At 63.3% G+C, this 16,704-nt stretch overlaps 1 protein-coding gene across 1 annotated transcript in view; it reads left to right on the top strand.

Moving 5' to 3' along the window:
* Positions 1–16,704, top strand: part of LRP1 (LDL receptor related protein 1) — a 93,342-nt gene that overhangs the window by 75,409 nt on the left and 1,229 nt on the right. The window contains exons 53-88 of the mRNA XM_075133929.1: positions 305–427; positions 867–1,007; positions 1,093–1,280; positions 1,550–1,733; positions 1,958–2,043; positions 2,414–2,533; positions 2,916–3,103; positions 3,362–3,567; positions 3,805–3,993; positions 4,211–4,359; positions 4,853–4,946; positions 5,400–5,516; positions 5,627–5,746; positions 6,296–6,418; positions 6,787–6,912; positions 7,187–7,303; positions 9,206–9,312; positions 9,518–9,650; positions 9,915–10,034; positions 10,577–10,699; positions 10,970–11,113; positions 11,198–11,332; positions 11,590–11,709; positions 11,999–12,270; positions 12,362–12,540; positions 12,819–12,925; positions 13,150–13,266; positions 13,640–13,816; positions 14,197–14,337; positions 14,414–14,587; positions 14,676–14,837; positions 15,049–15,223; positions 15,583–15,687; positions 15,887–15,951; positions 16,219–16,306; positions 16,486–16,630. Of these exons, the coding sequence (XP_074990030.1) occupies positions 305–427; positions 867–1,007; positions 1,093–1,280; positions 1,550–1,733; positions 1,958–2,043; positions 2,414–2,533; positions 2,916–3,103; positions 3,362–3,567; positions 3,805–3,993; positions 4,211–4,359; positions 4,853–4,946; positions 5,400–5,516; positions 5,627–5,746; positions 6,296–6,418; positions 6,787–6,912; positions 7,187–7,303; positions 9,206–9,312; positions 9,518–9,650; positions 9,915–10,034; positions 10,577–10,699; positions 10,970–11,113; positions 11,198–11,332; positions 11,590–11,709; positions 11,999–12,270; positions 12,362–12,540; positions 12,819–12,925; positions 13,150–13,266; positions 13,640–13,816; positions 14,197–14,337; positions 14,414–14,587; positions 14,676–14,837; positions 15,049–15,223; positions 15,583–15,687; positions 15,887–15,951; positions 16,219–16,306; positions 16,486–16,630 (5,060 nt within the window). The remainder of the gene's footprint in view (positions 1–304; positions 428–866; positions 1,008–1,092; positions 1,281–1,549; positions 1,734–1,957; positions 2,044–2,413; positions 2,534–2,915; positions 3,104–3,361; positions 3,568–3,804; positions 3,994–4,210; positions 4,360–4,852; positions 4,947–5,399; positions 5,517–5,626; positions 5,747–6,295; positions 6,419–6,786; positions 6,913–7,186; positions 7,304–9,205; positions 9,313–9,517; positions 9,651–9,914; positions 10,035–10,576; positions 10,700–10,969; positions 11,114–11,197; positions 11,333–11,589; positions 11,710–11,998; positions 12,271–12,361; positions 12,541–12,818; positions 12,926–13,149; positions 13,267–13,639; positions 13,817–14,196; positions 14,338–14,413; positions 14,588–14,675; positions 14,838–15,048; positions 15,224–15,582; positions 15,688–15,886; positions 15,952–16,218; positions 16,307–16,485; positions 16,631–16,704) is intronic.

Here is a 16,704-nt window from a genome sequence, read left to right as displayed (position 1 = left end):
TGCTGTGGTCACAGCAGACCTGGACATGGGAACATTTGGGTGCCTTTCCCTGGCTGTGAGGAGAGGAGCAGCATCGTCCCGCGGAGCGATAGCCAAAGGCACCGTGTTGCCCGGGTGTCGCTGTTCACAGCCACGAAACGAGGGCACAGGCGTGGGCTCAGGCTGGGGGCTAAGGAGTGGGAGTCCCTGCCCTGACTGGGCTGTGCCTCAGCTCTTGTCCCCAGTGCCCCAAGACGAAGGGCTCGGGGGGCAGGCAGGAGAGCACGCGGTCTGGCGGGGGGCTGACAGCGATGCCTCGTTGCAGTGTACAACAGCACGTGTGACGAGCGGGAGTTCATGTGCGGAAACCGCCAGTGCATTCCCAAGCACTTCGTCTGCGACCACGATGACGACTGCGGCGACGGCTCGGACGAGTCCCCCGAGTGTGGTGGGTGTCTGCGGGATGGGGGAGGACAGTGAGGGCCGTATCTCATGTAGCACTGGCCCTGGCAGCCACGCTGGGTCTCCTGGGCTTTGAGACGGGACCCTGGAGGGATCTTCATCATCCAGAAGGGGTTTGACATGAGAGCAGGGTGAGGGGGAACCAGGAGAGGGAACAGGAGGGGTTCGGGGCTGGAGAGCTGTCCCCCTCCAGCCCCGCTGCAGGGCGTCCGCCCTGGCACAGAGCAGTTTTGGAGAGATCCAAAACCAGCCACGTTTGCTGCCTCCTTGGCTTCTGTGGTGCAGCCCGGTCCCGAGGCGGGCTGCAGGGAGGTTTGGGCATCCATGCCACGGCTCCGTGCAGCCCAGCCGCTGCGGTGCCCCTGGCGCTCCCAGCCGGCTCAGGGAGGTGGGCTGCACCATCTGAGCCCGCCACCCTCCCGCAGAGTACCCCACCTGCGGCCCCCACGAGTTCCGCTGCGCCAACGGCCGCTGCCTCAGCAACAGGCAGTGGGAGTGCGACGGCGAGTTCGACTGCCACGACCACTCGGACGAGGCGCCCAAGAACCCGCGCTGCACCAGCCCAGGTACCTGCGGGGGCCGCGGCCGGGGAGCGGGGCCGTCCGTCTGCCTTGCGCTGACAACTGCCGCCTACTCTCCGCCCCACTGCAGAGAACAAGTGCAACGACTCCTTCTTCCTCTGCAAGAACGGGAAGTGCATCCCGGAGGCGCTGCTTTGCGACAACAACAATGACTGCATGGACGGCTCAGACGAGCTCAACTGCTTCATCAATGAGTGTCTTAACAAGAAGCTGAGCGGCTGTTCCCAGGAGTGCGAAGACCTCAAGATCGGGTACAAGGTAGGGGCCTGCAGGCCGGGAGGGTCGACTGGAGGGACGCTCTCCCACTCCCTTCCTCCTCCACAGGCACTCTTAGCGTGAGGGTGCTTCTGTCCCGCGCCAGCTGGGCAGGGGATGCACACGCGGGCACTTTTGGCCTCTGCTTGTGTGTGCTGCTCTTCCATCTGCAAGCTGTCTGTGCCTGAGCCCGCTTGTCCCATGGTGATGCCTGTCATGTCCCAGCGTGCGGACCCTGGATATGTCTAACAGCTCCGGGTTGCCTCCTGCAGTGTAGATGCCGTCCCGGGTTCCGGCTGAAGGACGACGGGAAGACGTGCATTGACATCGATGAGTGCTCCACCACCTACCCCTGCAGCCAGAAGTGCATCAACACTCTCGGTAGCTACAAGTGCCTGTGTATAGAGGGCTACAAGCTCAAACCTGACAACCCCACCAGCTGTAAAGCTGTCACAGGTGAGAGCCAAGAGCAGGCTTTGGAGGCAGGGATGCTCTTCTGGCGACCGTGGGATGCTGCTGACCTTGGAGTCGGGCGCGGTGCTCCGCAAGGCGAAGTAGCTGCACCTGACTCACGAAGGAGAGCCGGGCAGCAGCGGGGCAGGGAGGGCGGCAGGTCCGCAGGGGATCTGCCCACGTCCCAGCGGCACTTCCCTGACACGTCTTGTGGTTTCCCTGTGCAGATGAAGAGCCCTTCCTCATCTTTGCCAACCGATACTACCTGAGGAAGCTCAACCTGGATGGCTCCAACTACACGCTGCTCAAGCAGGTCCGGGGGGAGCTGGGAGCGGGAGGGGGCACCAGCCCCATGTGGCCGGGGGTTCGGGGTTGGAGAGGGGCCCTGCAGGGCAGGAGACTGCCAGCCTGGGAGTTTGGGCTCTTGGCTTCCCAGGCAGGTGGTAGATCCTGTGTAAACGACAGCTCTCACTAGGAGTATACAGGAGGTCCTATGTAAACAGTAGCTCTTTGGTAGCAGACCTTTATAAGGTAGGGGCTGCGCAACAGTGATCTGTAGGTGCTTCTAACTTCTCTGCTGCAGGGACCGGGAGTTGAGGCTGGGGGCTCACTGGTCTTTCTAAAGCCCCCGTGACCCTGTGCTAGCAGGTGAGGCTGTTCCAACGCTTCTCCCTTCCTCCCAGGGGTTGAACAACGCAGTGGCTCTGGATTTTGACTATCGGGAGCAGATGATCTACTGGACAGATGTCACCACGCAGGGCAGCATGATCCGCCGCATGCACATCAACGGGAGCAACGTTCAGGTGGGGGACTGAGGCAGCCCCTCGAGCACCCCCAGTCCGGGCAGCTGGCCTCGCCCACCTCCTGCACAGAGAGGCTGCCTGGAGGGGCCCAGACTGGCACCAGGGCCACTGGGGAAGAGGGCACAAGTCCTGCTATGGGGTCATCATTGGACTCAGGCCATCAGCCCAGGTTGCTACAGGGATGTTTTGCAGCACCATCCCGATCAGAGGTGGGCTCCACTCTGCCCCAAAGCAGTGGGCAAGGAGGGCTGGAGGGAGAGAGGAGTGAGGAAAGTCTGCAGGGGCGATGTGCCGGGAAGGGGGATGTTGTCATCCCTGAAAGGACCAGGGCAGGATCTGGTTCTCCCTGTCCAGCCCCAACATCTCTGTTTTCTCCCAACAGGTTCTTCACCGCACGGGCCTCAGCAACCCTGACGGGCTGGCTGTGGACTGGGTGGGAGGCAACCTGTACTGGTGCGACAAAGGTCGGGACACCATTGAGGTGTCAAAGCTCAACGGCGCCTACCGCACTGTGCTGGTGAACTCGGGCCTGCGTGAGCCCCGGGCGCTGGTTGTGGATGTGCAGAATGGGTGAGAGCCTGGGGGACCTGGACCTTCCTCTCTATGCAGGGAGGGGGCTGGTGGCCCCTGTGCCATCTTGCCATAGTCCTGGAGGATGGGAGATGGGACGGGGCCTTCCCTCCTCGCCTCCAGGACACCTGGTGCTTCTCCCTGCCCTGCACCCGTGTGCCCAGGCACCTCGGTTTAGCCACGCAATGGGCAGAGTGCGGCCGCTGCTGTGGCTTGGGCTGGACTCAGCCTCCCTCTGCTCTTCTGTTTCATCCCCAGTTACCTATACTGGACAGACTGGGGGGACCACTCCCTGATCGGGAAGATTGGCATGGATGGCACCAACCGCAGCGTCATCGTTGACACCAAGATAACTTGGCCCAATGGCCTCACCCTCGACTACATCAACAGCCGGATCTATTGGGCCGATGCGCGGGAGGACTACATCGAGTTCGCCAGCCTGGACGGCTCCAACCGGCACACGGGTGAGAGCACTGGGGCTTCCGGAGCGCCGCTAGGCCTTTGTGGGGTGTGGGCTTTGGATCGGTCATGGGAGCAGGAGCCAGGGTGCTGGGTATGGTCGCCAGCTCCGGCAGCTCCTCTGTGCCTCTGACCAGGGGAAGAGGTTTGTTCCCTAGCTGAGCTGTCCCTGGAGAAAGGCTGTGCTGTGGGAGGGGTGGCCTGGGGCAGCCCCTGGCTGAGCCGCCTGCTCCCCCTTGCAGTGCTGAGCCAGGACATCCCGCACATCTTCGCGCTCACCCTCTTTGAGGATTTCATTTACTGGACCGACTGGGAGACCAAATCCATCAACCGGGCCCACAAGACTACGGGAGCCAACAAGACCCTGCTGATCAGCACGCTGCACCGCCCCATGGACATCCACATCTACCACCCCTACCGCCAGCCTGACGGTGAGCCGGGGCCGAGGGCTGGGGTGGCCCCGGTGCTGCGGAGCAGCCTGGGGCAGGAGGCTGGGGCTGGGCACGACGTGCAAAGGGACGCCAGGGTGGGCAGGGGGTGCAGAAGAGGGGTGTGCAGCGAGAAGGGTCTTGCAGCTGGGGGTTCACGTGCCACCCTGAGGGTCCCCCGCCTTGGTCTGACTCGCTGTTGTCTCCCTTCTCTCCCCAGTTCCCAACCATCCCTGTAAGACCAACAATGCCGGCTGCAGCAACCTCTGCCTCCTCTCGCCAGGCGGGGGGCACAAGTGTGCTTGTCCCACCAACTTCTACCTGGGCAGCGATGGCAAAACCTGCGTCTCCAACTGCACGGCCAGCCAGGTAACAGCCTGCCTGCTCCTGCCTGTGTGGACATCCTCCCTGCAGCAAGCGTGTGCCCGTGGTCGTGTGTGTGTCCCTCCTGCCGTGGTTTCACCAGGTCCCAGCTCCTCTGCTTGTGCAACCTGTGCTGTGCATCTGGGTGCTAGTGCGCGCACGCCTTCTCCAGGCGCAGGCAACACCTCCCTCCTGTGGCACTTCCCAGCACATACAGACTGCAGGCGTTTTGGGGGTGCCCAGGAGAGCCAGAGACCCTCCGGCTCTGGAATGACCTTCTGCCTGCCCCCCTCCCTCCCTCCCTCAAACCCCAGAGCTGTGTGGGGTGGGCTCAGGGTTAAGGCTTTGCTCTAGGTCAGGACACAGAATGTCCCGGGGGTGCCCAGGAAGGGACAGCGTGGAGATCAGTGCCCTTGGCAGAGTTCCCAGGGGACAAGGCCTTCTGGGGTCCTCCCTCCCCATTCTGAGCCACCCTCACAAGCTCGTCTCTCTGTCGCAGTTTGTCTGCAAGAATGACAAGTGCATCCCTTTCTGGTGGAAATGCGACACCGAGGACGACTGCGGGGACCGTTCGGATGAGCCGGAGGACTGCCGTGAGTGCCAAGCGGGGCTGACCACAGCCCATGGTGTCCCAGCACCCCAGCCACACTGCCGGGCTCTTGCCAGCCCTGCAGCATCTGCGTGCTGTCCGCAGCCACCTGGCGCTGCTTGTGCAGCTGGTCACCCAAAGCCCTGCTGCTGCTCTGGCTTCGGAACAGCACTGCTGCTCCCCGCTCGGCTCCGGGGAGAGGAGGGTTCCCCCATTAACGGAGCTCAGAGAGCAGTGGGATAACACGCTGTCCCTGCGCGGGGTATTGCCCTGTGGAGGACAACAGCCAACTGCTGCTCTCGGAGCAGAGCTGCCCCTTCACTGCGCCAGAGCCCAGGGTTGGGTGCTGGTTGCTCAGTCCCTGCTGAGGACCCCAGAGGGGAAGGTGGGAGGTTAACGTTTGCCCTAAAAATGTTCTCCAGAGCAAATGTTTCACCCTGTCTTACTCGTCCCACAGCTGAATTCAAATGCAGGCCAGGGCAGTTCCAGTGCTCCACTGGGATCTGCACCAACCCAGCCTTCATCTGTGATGGAGACAACGACTGCCAGGACAACTCAGATGAAGCCAACTGTGGTAGGTTCTCCACCTCCCCTTGCGACCCTCGAACACCAGTCGGGCTGCAGCATCCCAGTAGAGCAGAGACGCAGCGTGTCAGCTTTTGACTCTGCTGCCTCCCTTCCCAGATATCCATGTCTGTCTGCCCAGCCAGTTCAAATGCACCAACACCAACCGCTGCATCCCTGGCATTTTCCGCTGCAATGGTCAGGACAACTGCGGTGATGGCGAGGATGAGAAGGACTGCCGTAAGTGGGGAGCTGTTAAGCGTGTTAGGGATGGGGAGCGTGCACGTTTAGGGGTGAGGAGTTCAGTGCTGCATCAGATCCATGTCTTTGGGTATTGGCTTCTCTGCAGGCTGGCTTCTCGGTGGTCTTGCCCCTGGGCATGGGGTATGGGGCATTCTCCTTACCTCTGCTCTGCGTAGAGCCTCTGTCCACAATCACCCTGCTGTCCCTACAGACACTTCTGTTTCCTACTGGAAATGAAATCCTTAAATCCCTCCGAGTGGCAAGTTCAATATTTGCCGTGGATTTGCACTGAGCCTGTGGCACAGCTGAGGGATCTTGTGGTTTCTGCCCTGTCTCCTTGCAGCTGGTCGAGACTTCTGGGGCCACCACAGGGCTCCGCTCCCCGCCCCTCTCGCGCACGTGGTCACCAAGCATGGCCAGACACTTCTTGTGGTGCCCAGAGCATCTGCATGCCTCTCTGCTCTGTGGGGCAGTTTTTGTGGGGTGGCGGCTGGCAGACCCCTGCCTGCCCGCTGCCCCTGCTGACTCTGCTTCTCCCTCCTGCAGCGGAGGTGACTTGTGCCCCCAACCAGTTCCAGTGTGCGATCACCAAGCGCTGCATCCCCCGCGTCTGGGTGTGCGACCGGGACAATGACTGTGTGGATGGCTCAGATGAACCTGCCAACTGCAGTAAGAAGTGCACGGGGAGGGGGGGAGTGGGTCTGGCCACAGCGAAACCGGGACTCCTCCGCAGCTGGTCACGTCCGCGTGTCTTTGCCTGCGGGATGGCAGGTCCCTGCTCAGTCCCTGCAGGCGCTGCAGGCAGGTGGTGGCTCTGCCTAGATCTGTCCCGCTCAGATACTCCTCTCTCTGACTTCTCCCTGGAGAACTGCTTAAAAAGGGGGATCTTGCCCACCCTGTTCCGAGCAGGGGTGCTGCAGTCAGCTCCAGGCTGCTGCACAAGGTGTTCATCAGCCCTGCGGAGAAAGAAATATGCCGAGCCAATGCTAACCCCACCTCCCCTCCCCATATCCATGTCATCTTGTTTCTCCCGCCAGCACAAATGACATGTGGTGTGGATGAGTTCCGGTGCAAGGACTCGGGCAGGTGCATCCCGGCGCGCTGGAAGTGTGACGGGGAGGACGACTGCGGGGATGGGTCTGATGAGCCCAAGGAGGAATGCGGTGAGCAGGGACTGGGGAAACGAGTCCAGAGGGCATCTTGTGCCCCCTCTTCCCCGAGGGTCGGGCTGCCCTGGCGCTGTCTGTCCCCTCCACCTCCCCGGTGTGCCGGGGGCTGGGGGAGGTTTTAGCTGCTCCTTTTCCAAACCACATGGGCAAGGCTGAGTCGGAGGGAGGCTGGCAGAGAGCAGCACTGCCCGCACTGCTAGCTGGCGTGCCCATCCCTCCCCTTGAGCTGGGGCAATGCTGATGCCTGTCCCTGTCTCATCCCTCCCAGACGAACGCACCTGTGAGCCCTACCAGTTCCGCTGCAAGAACAACCGCTGCGTGCCGGGTCGCTGGCAGTGCGACTACGACAACGACTGCGGGGACAACTCGGATGAGGAGAGCTGCAGTACGTGCCGCCTTCAAGGCTTTGCTATCTCGGGAGCCATCTGCACAGTGGAGAGGGGAGCGGTTCAGGTCCCCCCAGGCCCTCTCCCTGCCAGTGCCCCCAGCTATGGGGGGGGACCATCAAGCGGCTGGGGCTGATGGCCGGGGAGCCCGGGGAGCAGCCTTCTCCCCCTGGACAGAACGCGCCTGACTCCGGGGGTCTGGCTAGCCCGGTCCCACAGCCAGGGCTTGGCTGCTGGCTGTTCTGAGGAGAGGCCCCGAGTGGGAGAGGTGGAAGGGAGGAGGTGGCCCCAACGCCCTCTCCGGCAGGCAGCGCACGGGCCCTGCGCGGCCGTGCTCACCCGCGGGGCTCGCAGGCGCCTCATCCCACTCACGGTGGAGCAGCTTTGCTTTAGAGCATGGCCCCACACTTTGGCCCCAGCCTGGCGGGCAGCACCCTCTCAAACGGTTTGGCCTGGGAAGGCGGTGGGGACACATGGAGCCTTTGGGAGGGGAGTTGTGGAACCAGCTGAACCCGGGTCACAAACCTGGACCTGGACCAGCGTTTGGGAAGGCAGCTGGTCCCCAGAAGCCGTGGCAGACAATCAAGTTGCTGCCGCTTAATGAGTTACCGCTTGTTAGCGGAGCTGTGCCAGCACCTGCCCCGCTGAGCAGCAGAGGACTGTGACCGTCCACATGAACGGGACAGTTCTTGGGCTCTGCTGCGGGCAGGAGCCCAGTCCTGTCCCTCCGGCGGGGCCCAAGCTGCCCATGGGACAGCACCGGGATCTGCTGCCAGCTGCAGGGGCCTGGGCAGAGCCAGTCCCTCTTCCCACCATGCAGCGCCCGCCCCGGGTCCCTCTGTCTCCCTGCAGCTCTCTAGGGTGCAACTTTTTTTTCTTTTCTGTTGACTTCACGTCGTGTTTTTGAGTTTGTGCCATTTCACTTCATCTTATGTTTTTCTCCATTTTCACACTGTCGTTATGGGGCACTCAGAGGTAGGTTCCTGCCAAAATCTTTTAATTCCATGTACAGTCTCTCTAAAATAAATGAAGACAATAAATTCCAGGTGAGGGCAGAGGGGTTGGGATTGGACAACCCAGGTGGATTTACTGAGCATCAGCACCAGCATCTCCCTCCACTGGAGCCGCAGGGAGGGAGGGTCCTGCACTGCCGGGGCCTGTGCATGGCTCATACTTGGCTCCAAAATGTGTCCCCACCTGACCCTTCCTGCTCCCCAGCTGGACACCCCCTCCCCCCCTCTTCCCCTACAGTCCTGTCAGCTTCTGCACTGCGGCTGGAGGGGCCGCCTGCCCCGACCCGGTCCTGCACCTGGGGCCTCCCCGGGGCGATGGGGAGGGGAAGGGTCCCGAGAGCCGTCCCGGGCGGGAGGCCGCGTTGCGTGCCGTCCTCCTGCAGATGGATTTGGCACCGGGTTTGGTGCCGGTGCCGGCTCAGTGGATGCGTTGAGCTGCGAGGGGGAGTCTGTCCCCATGCCCTGCGAGGGGGGCACGGTGTGCTGGCTCTGCCAGACCTGGCTAGGGTGCCGCTGCCTTTCCTCCTGCCCACAGCTGCCGGTGGGGCAGCAGACATGGGCAGCAGGGAGCTGCTGCCTTCGAATCACATGGGGGATGTGCATCCGTGAAGCAGCCAGAAGCAAGTCTGCATGGCCACAGTACCCCCCAAAAGCCCATTTCCCCGCAGGGAGCTGGGAGCCCTGGAGTGGGATGGGAAGGGGACTGGGAGGTGATATCAGCTGTACCCCTCTCTGACAGCTCCCCGGGCTCTGCTTGCACCCCATCCTGTCCCCAGTGCCACTGGACGTGTGTCTGTGTCAGCCTGTGCCCCCCAAGCTGTTGGCCAGGGAGACCTTCTGCCCTCGCAGCCCGCACTCAGGGGGACGCCCTGTGTTCTCTGTCCCCAGCGCCCCGACCCTGCTCGGAGAGCGAGTTCTCGTGTGCCAACGGCCGCTGCATCGCTGGCAGGTGGAAGTGCGATGGGGACCATGACTGTGCGGATGGCTCTGACGAGGTATAGTAGCGAGGGCAGGGACTCTGGGCCAGCACCTTCACCCTGCCCATGTGTGGGAGCGGGGACACGTCCCACCCAGTCTGCCTCTGCCGGTGGTCGCCCAAGGGCGGGCTGAGAGCCTGGTGCTGGGTGCAGTCATGAGATGGGAAGCTGCCATGGCTGGGGCTGTCCCTGCTGACTGCTGTCCCTCGCCCTTCCCCTGCAGAAAGACTGCACGCCGCGCTGCGAGTTCGACCAGTTCCAGTGCAAGAACGGGCACTGCATCCCCATGCGCTGGCGCTGTGATGCTGATGCGGACTGCATGGACGGCACCGATGAGGAGAACTGCGGCACTGGGGGTAATGGCAGCGCTGCATGGCTCCCTTGGGGCTGGTCGTCTTCCCCCCATGCCCTGTATCTCCTGTGTCCCCGCTGTGGGTGGGAGCGCTCCCCTGTGCGAGTGTCAGCACCACTCGGCCTGGCCCCAGGGCATGCACGGACACATATCTGAGCCCTGGAGAGCCCCCAGCTATGCTGGAAATTGGAGTTGCAGCCCCAGACTGGCATTTTGGCAGCCAGGTGACACTGGCTGACGTGTCTCCTCCTGCCCCATGCTGTCGCAGTTCGCACGTGCCCCCTGGACGAGTTCCAGTGCAACAACACGCTGTGCAAGCCCCTGGCCTGGAAGTGCGATGGGGAGGATGACTGCGGGGATAACTCGGATGAAAACCCCGAGGAGTGCTGTGAGTGACGCCGCGTTGCCTCTCCCTGCTCCTGGCAAGACCCCTGCCTGGCACACATCTGCCCACAGGGGCAGCAGGCTGCCCCGAGCACCCGCACGCCAGGGAGGGGTGACAGTCCCAGAGCCTGGGCACCGCTGCGGGTACCCGGGAGGGCTGTGGGTACCTCTGGCAGCTCTGCACGTCTCCTTTAGATGGGTCCCCTCGGGGGCGATGGGGGGGCCAAGGGGGCAGGAGGTGGCTCTGGTCGAGAGAGCAGCGTTGCAGAGGTGCTGAGCTGGGCGTGGGGCTGGCAGTGGGGAGCGGGGGCTGAGAGGGCAGGGGGCTGGGTGAGAAGAGGGCTGACCCTCCTGCAGCTGGGCCAGCAACCGGGCAATTGTCTTTGCTTCAGTGTCTTTGCTTTAGTCCCTGGAGCCCGCTCGCCCTCGTGGGACAGGCCTCTCCGGAGAGCGGGCAGAGGCTGAGCAGCAGCTCGTGACAAGTGTGACAGCCTGACTATGGCGTCTCCTTTCACCGTCACCGTTTGTTTCTGTTTGCTGGTGCAGTGAAATTCCAGTGTCCCCCCAACAGACCGTTCCGCTGCAAGAACGACCGGGTATGTCTGTGGATCGGTCGACAGTGCGACGGCATTGACAACTGTGGAGACAACACGGATGAGAAGGACTGCGGTGAGTGGGGCTGCCCGTGGGCACCGCTGTGCGCCCGGTGTGGACAGGGCAGTGGGTCGCCGCTGCCCTTGGGCTGGTCCTTGCAGAGCCCTGGGTTTAGCTCAGGTGTTGGGGTTTGCTTTGCCCACTCCTGCCCAAAACTGGGATGCGGGCGCAGGCGTCCTGGGTCCCTGCCTGGTCCTGTCCCGGGCCGTTCACACCCTGTGGCTCCCGCGGGGCTGGGTGCCCAGGGACACAGAGCATCACAGCCGCTGCCCCGTGCTCCCACAGAGTCACCCACGGCCAAGCCCAAGAGCTGCAGCCAGGACAAGAATGAGTTCCTGTGTGAGAACAAGAAGTGCATCAGCGCCAACCTCCGCTGCAACTTCTTTGATGACTGTGGAGATGGCTCTGATGAGGAGTCCTGCTCCCACGGTGGGTGGGGAGCCGGGGGGGGGCCGAGGGTGGACATTGGGGAAGCCGCGAAGGCACAGGAGCTGATGGTGCGTCCCACCCCAGACCACAAGTCATACGACTGCATGACCAACACCACCATGTGTGGAGACGAGGCCCAGTGTGTTCAGTCGCGGTCCACCACATACTGCACGTGCCGTAGAGGCTTCCAGAAGATGCCAGACAAGAATTCATGCCAAGGTACTTCCTGCCGCTGCCAGAGAGGGCTGGGGGTTGGGCCGTCGGGTTTATGGTTGGTTTTTGCCAGTAAGATGTGTCTTCACGCCTGTGGAGTGGCTGGCGCATCAGAAATGGTGTCCTTGGGGCACAAACATGGGGAATGGGGAGAAACAGGGTCAATGAGCCCTGGGTAGCACAGACCAGACCCTAGAGAGGGTCTGGGGTCTGGGGAGGCACTCCCCAGGTCTCCCCCCTGACTCCTGTCTCCTGCTGCCCAGACATCAACGAGTGCCTGCGCTTTGGGACCTGCTCCCAGCTCTGCAACAACACCAAGGGCTCCCACGTCTGCAGCTGCGCCAAGAACTTCATGAAGTCGGACAACATGTGCAAGGCAGAAGGTCAGGAGGGAATGGGGGCATGCACAGATCCTGTGCGTGCCCGTGCCGCCCTGCAGGACCCAGCTGCTCTTCCCTCCTGCTCCTCCTCCTCCCCCTGCACCTCTGCCCACCCTTCCTTCTGGCACTGCTGCGGGCGGGTACCGGGCTCTGCCGGTGCCATCAGTCTGTCCTTCCCTGGCAGAGCAAGCCCCAAGGGGGGCCAAGCTCCCAGCGACCCTGTCCTCTGCCCCACCGTGGAGCTGGGCTGACCCCCCCGGCCCAGCCCACACCAACCACTCCTCCTCCGCAGGCTCCGAGCACCAAATCCTCTACATCGCGGATGACAACAAGATCCGGAGCATGTACCCCTTCAACCCCAACTCGGCCTATGAGCCAGCCTTCCAGGGCGACGAGAACGTGCGCATTGACGCCATGGACATCTACGTCAAGGGCAACAAGATCTACTGGACCAACTGGCACACAGGCAGGATCTCGTACCGGGAGCTGCCTGCCTCTTCCGCTGCCTCCACCGCCTCCAACCGCAACCGGCGCCAGATCGACGGCGGCGTCACCCACCTGAATGTGAGCTCTGTCATGAGCACGGCAGGAGGCACCGAGGCCAGGCTGCCAGCGTCCTCTGCCCTCACCTCTCCCCCGTTTCTGCCCTTCCCAGATCTCGGGGCTGAAGATGCCGCGGGGAATTGCCATCGACTGGGTGGCTGGGAACATCTACTGGACAGACTCGGGGCGGGATGTCATCGAGGTGGCACAGATGAAAGGCGAGAATCGCAAGACGCTGATCTCGGGCATGATCGATGAGCCCCATGCCATCGTAGTCGACCCGCTTAGGGGGTGAGAGCCCTTTCTCCCTTCCCTCGGCCCAGCCCTCGCCCCGGCTCCTCTCACCAACAAGCCTGTCTGTGGTGGAAGCTCCCTGTGCCCCAGCATCACTCTCCGTGTCAGCTCGAGTTGCTGTGCCTTGGAGTTAGCTGGCCCATTGGGGTCACGTCAGGGACTCTAGAAGGCTGTGGGGAGAACACGGGGGTTTCTCTGCCGATGGGGCGTCGGTCTGTCCTGCTCTTCCCCTCCTTGCTCCCCTGCCAGGAGTGACCTGCCCGTGTCCTTCGCAGGACTATGTACTGGTCAGACTGGGGCAATCACCCCAAGATTGAGACGGCCGCTATGGACGGGACACTGCGCGAGACCCTGGTGCAGGACAACATCCAGTGGCCAACAGGTGAACAAAGATGGGTGCCAGGAGGGGCACAAGGGGTGGCAAAAGCCTTGACGGGAGGGATGTACAACCCACTCGTGTTGGGGAGGCTTGGCCTGGGAGCTCTGAGCCCCGCAGCAGGAGTGTGTAGGGGCGGCAGGGGGCCTGCTCTGCTGGCCACGTGGTCAGGAGGAGCTCGGGGTGGGCTGGGGGCCCGTACCTCACCGGGGAGGTGTGTGCCCCCTCAGGCCTGGCCGTGGACTACCACAACGAGCGGCTGTACTGGGCTGATGCCAAGCTCTCCGTCATCGGCAGCATCCGGCTCAACGGCACCGACCCCGTCGTGGCCATTGACAACAAGAAGGGTGAGCAGCACCCGAGACCCACCAGAGCAGCAGGGAGGAGAGGGACCTGCCTGGGGGTGATGTTCTCGGGGTGGGGTCCTGGCACAGCACAGCTCTCTGGGGCCCCTGGCCTGGGTCGTGCTGCAGCGCAGACCCCAGCACTGAGCCAGGGGTGCTCAGCAGATGGCAGCAAGGGCGGGTTTTCCTCGTTAAATGCTCCACAGCAGGACCAGAGCCTTCTGGCACTGCTTGTACCCCCAATGCTGTCCCCCTCGTACAGGGTGGGAGACCCTGGCCTCAAATCCATCCAAAATCCCTAATCAGCCCTGCCTGAGGCAGCGAGCAGCCAGCCGTGCCACCTCTGCCTGCACGTGTCCCCTCTTCACTTCCCCAGGGCTGAGCCATCCGTTCAGCATTGACATCTTTGAGGACTACATCTACGGTGTCACCTACATCAACAACCGCATCTTCAAGATCCACAAGTTTGGGCACAAGGCTGTCACCAACCTGACGTCTGGTCTCAACCATGCCACCGATGTTGTGCTCTACCACCAGTACAAGCAACCGGAGGGTGCGTGCTGGGCCCGGGACCCCCACCCTGTTCCCAGGGTGGGAGGAAGGTGCCGGAGTCTGGTCTCTGATGTGGGGTGCCAGTGGGCGAGGGGAGCACTGGCAGAGCTTGAGGCAAGAAGGGACTCAGCCACCCAGCTTCCCTGCCCAAGGTGGGGGCATCTGAATGGGCAGAGCAGGGGGGGTTAGTGGGGAGGGGGGTGGTTTGGGGGGAGGCCAGCTGCAATGGCCACCCCAGGGCATCAGGGGATAGGCACAGGGCTTGGGCAGCTGCAGGGCTGTGGGCGATGTCCTAAAGCTGTTGGGGAGTAGTCGTTTGCCAGGAGGGCTGTGGGTCACCCCGCCGTCCTCACCCCGCGTCATCCCCTCCCCTCTCGGCAGTGACCAACCCTTGCGACCGCAAGAAGTGCGAGTGGCTCTGCCTGCTCAGCCCCAGCGGCCCCGTCTGCACCTGCCCCAACGGCAAGCGCCTGGACAACGGCACCTGCGTGGTCATTCCCTCGCCCACCATCTCCCCCGTCGGTAGGTGGTCCGGAGGAGGCGGAGGAGGGGGGTCCTACCCGGCGCAGTCCCGCTCACCTCCAACCCTCCCTCCCAGTGCCCACCACCGACACCTGCGACCTGGTCTGCCTGAACGGCGGCAGCTGCTTCCTCAACGCCCGCAAGCAGGCCAAGTGCCGCTGCCAGCCACGCTACAATGGGGAGAAGTGCCAGATCGACCAGTGCTGGGACTACTGCCAGAACGGGGGCACGTGCGCCGCCTCCCCCTCAGGTGAGGCTGCTGAGGGCGAGTCGGGGGGTCGGGGCTGGTCCTGGGCAGGCGGGCAGGTGGGGAGCACGCTAATGACTCTTGTTCTCAGGCATGCCGACCTGCCGCTGCCCCACCGGCTTCACGGGGCCCCGGTGCAACCAGCAAGTGTGCACCGACTACTGCCTGAACAACGGCAGCTGCACTGTCAACCAGGGCAACCAGCCCAACTGCCGCTGCCTGCCCACCTTCATCGGGGACCGCTGCCAGTACCGTGAGTGCTGCCTGCCCATGGCGAGGGTTGCTGGGGACAGCGCCTGGGAGGTCGGACGGCTGGGTCCCACTCTTCTGGGGGATGCTCTCTGTGGACCCAGGGTGGGGTGGTGCTCCGTGGGGGACCGGAGCCACGAGCAGCCCTCCGGAGGGGCTGGTGGTCCGAGGGACCAGCGTGGGGCTGCCCACCCTGACCCCACCCTCCCCTGCAGGGCAGTGCTTCGACTACTGTGAGAACGAGGGCATCTGCCAGATGACAGCCAGTGGCGCCAAGCAGTGCCGCTGCCCTCCGCAGTTCGAGGGCACCCAGTGTCAGGACAACAAGTGCTCCCGGTGCCAGGAGGGCAAGTGCAGCATCAACAAGCAGAGCGGAGAAGTCTCCTGCATGTAGGTGCCGGGGACATCAAACTCAAGGGAGGAAGAGGGGATGGTGGGCACAATGACCCAAGAAAAAACCTGTGTCCCTGTGGCTGGATCGTTGGGGATTGGCCACAGCTGAGAGATGCTGGGTCAGTAATTCAGGACAGCTAAGAAATCTGGGAGATCTCGGGGCCCTGGGAGGGGCAATGGAGGTTTCTCTGCCCCAAACCCCTCCCGATGTCGCAGCAGCCGTCAGTGTGTCACAGCCATGAGCTGTGCCGGAGGGATGAGCTAACGGCCTCCAGCGAGCAGACTCCCGGGTGCTGGGCTGAGGGGTGCGGGGCAGGCCAGCGGTACACGTGTGCCTGATCCTCTCTGCCCTGCAGCTGCCCAGACGGCAAGATAGCGCCCAGCTGCCTGACCTGCGACAATTACTGCCTGCATGGCGGTACCTGCTCCATCAGCGACAAGACGCAGCTGCCAGAGTGCCTGTAAGCAGAGCTGGGGGCTGGGGGGTGAGGGGGGGTACGGGCAGGCTACTTGGCCCCCAAGCAGAGGGAGCAAGTGACTGACAGACTTGGATATGTGTGCCCCCCTCCCCGACCCCCAGGTCTGTGCCCCACCTCTCCCTCCCCCTCCCCGCATGCTGTCCTGCCCCCGCTAACCCCGATGCTCTCCCTGCGCTCCCAGGTGCCTGGCGGGGATGACAGGGACACGCTGCGAGGACTTCATCGTCAGCGAGCAGCAGAGCAACCGTATGTATGGGGTGGTCCTGCCCCGGGGGGCACCACGAGGCCTGACACCAAACCGGGGGGGTGGGGGCACATCTTTGCCTGTGAAGCCAGGGCTGCCCAGTGCCCCCGTGCAACTCCTGAGCCCCGTTCTCGGGTGGAGAGGGGGCAGGTCCTTCCGCGCGGGGCAGGGCCAGCCCAGGCTGCTGGACCCGCTGCTGCCTGGGGCTCAGGGCATGCGGGCGCTGGCCCCCGCACACGCTGACTGTACCTGCACCTCTCGTCCCGCAGGAACGGCCTCCATTGTCATCCCCATCCTGCTGCTGCTCATCCTCCTCACCGTGGTGGCTTTTGTCTGGTACAAGTGGAGGATTAAAGGGTGAGTCCGGGCTGTTGGGGGCCGGGAGGGAGCGTTACCCAGCCAGGATGGAACCCCTCCTTGCAGGGGTTGAAAGCCTCGGTTGTGCGGGACAGACAAGCAGGACCGCCGGTGGGGTGGGAGCCCCGCTTGCTGCGCTCCGTGTTGCTGGCACTGACCCTGTCTCACACCCTCCCCAGCGCTAAGGGTTTCCAGCACCAGCGGATGACTAATGGTGCCATGAATGTGGAGATCGGGAACCCCACCTACAAAATGTACGAGGGGGAGCCTGACGACGACGTGGGGGAGCTGCTGGACGCGGACTTCGCCCTGGACCCTGACAAGGTGAGGAGCAGGGCCACCGTGGCACAGAGGGGCCGTCTGCTGCACGGGGTCCAGCCCGAAATGGGGGATGCAGA

The sequence above is a fragment of the Calonectris borealis genome, chromosome 30 (assembly GCF_964195595.1).
Source record: "Calonectris borealis chromosome 30, bCalBor7.hap1.2, whole genome shotgun sequence".
Lineage (NCBI taxonomy): Eukaryota > Metazoa > Chordata > Aves > Procellariiformes > Procellariidae > Calonectris > Calonectris borealis.
The sequence above is the reverse complement of the archived record's forward strand: the minus strand, read 5'-3'. Positions and strand labels throughout refer to the sequence as shown.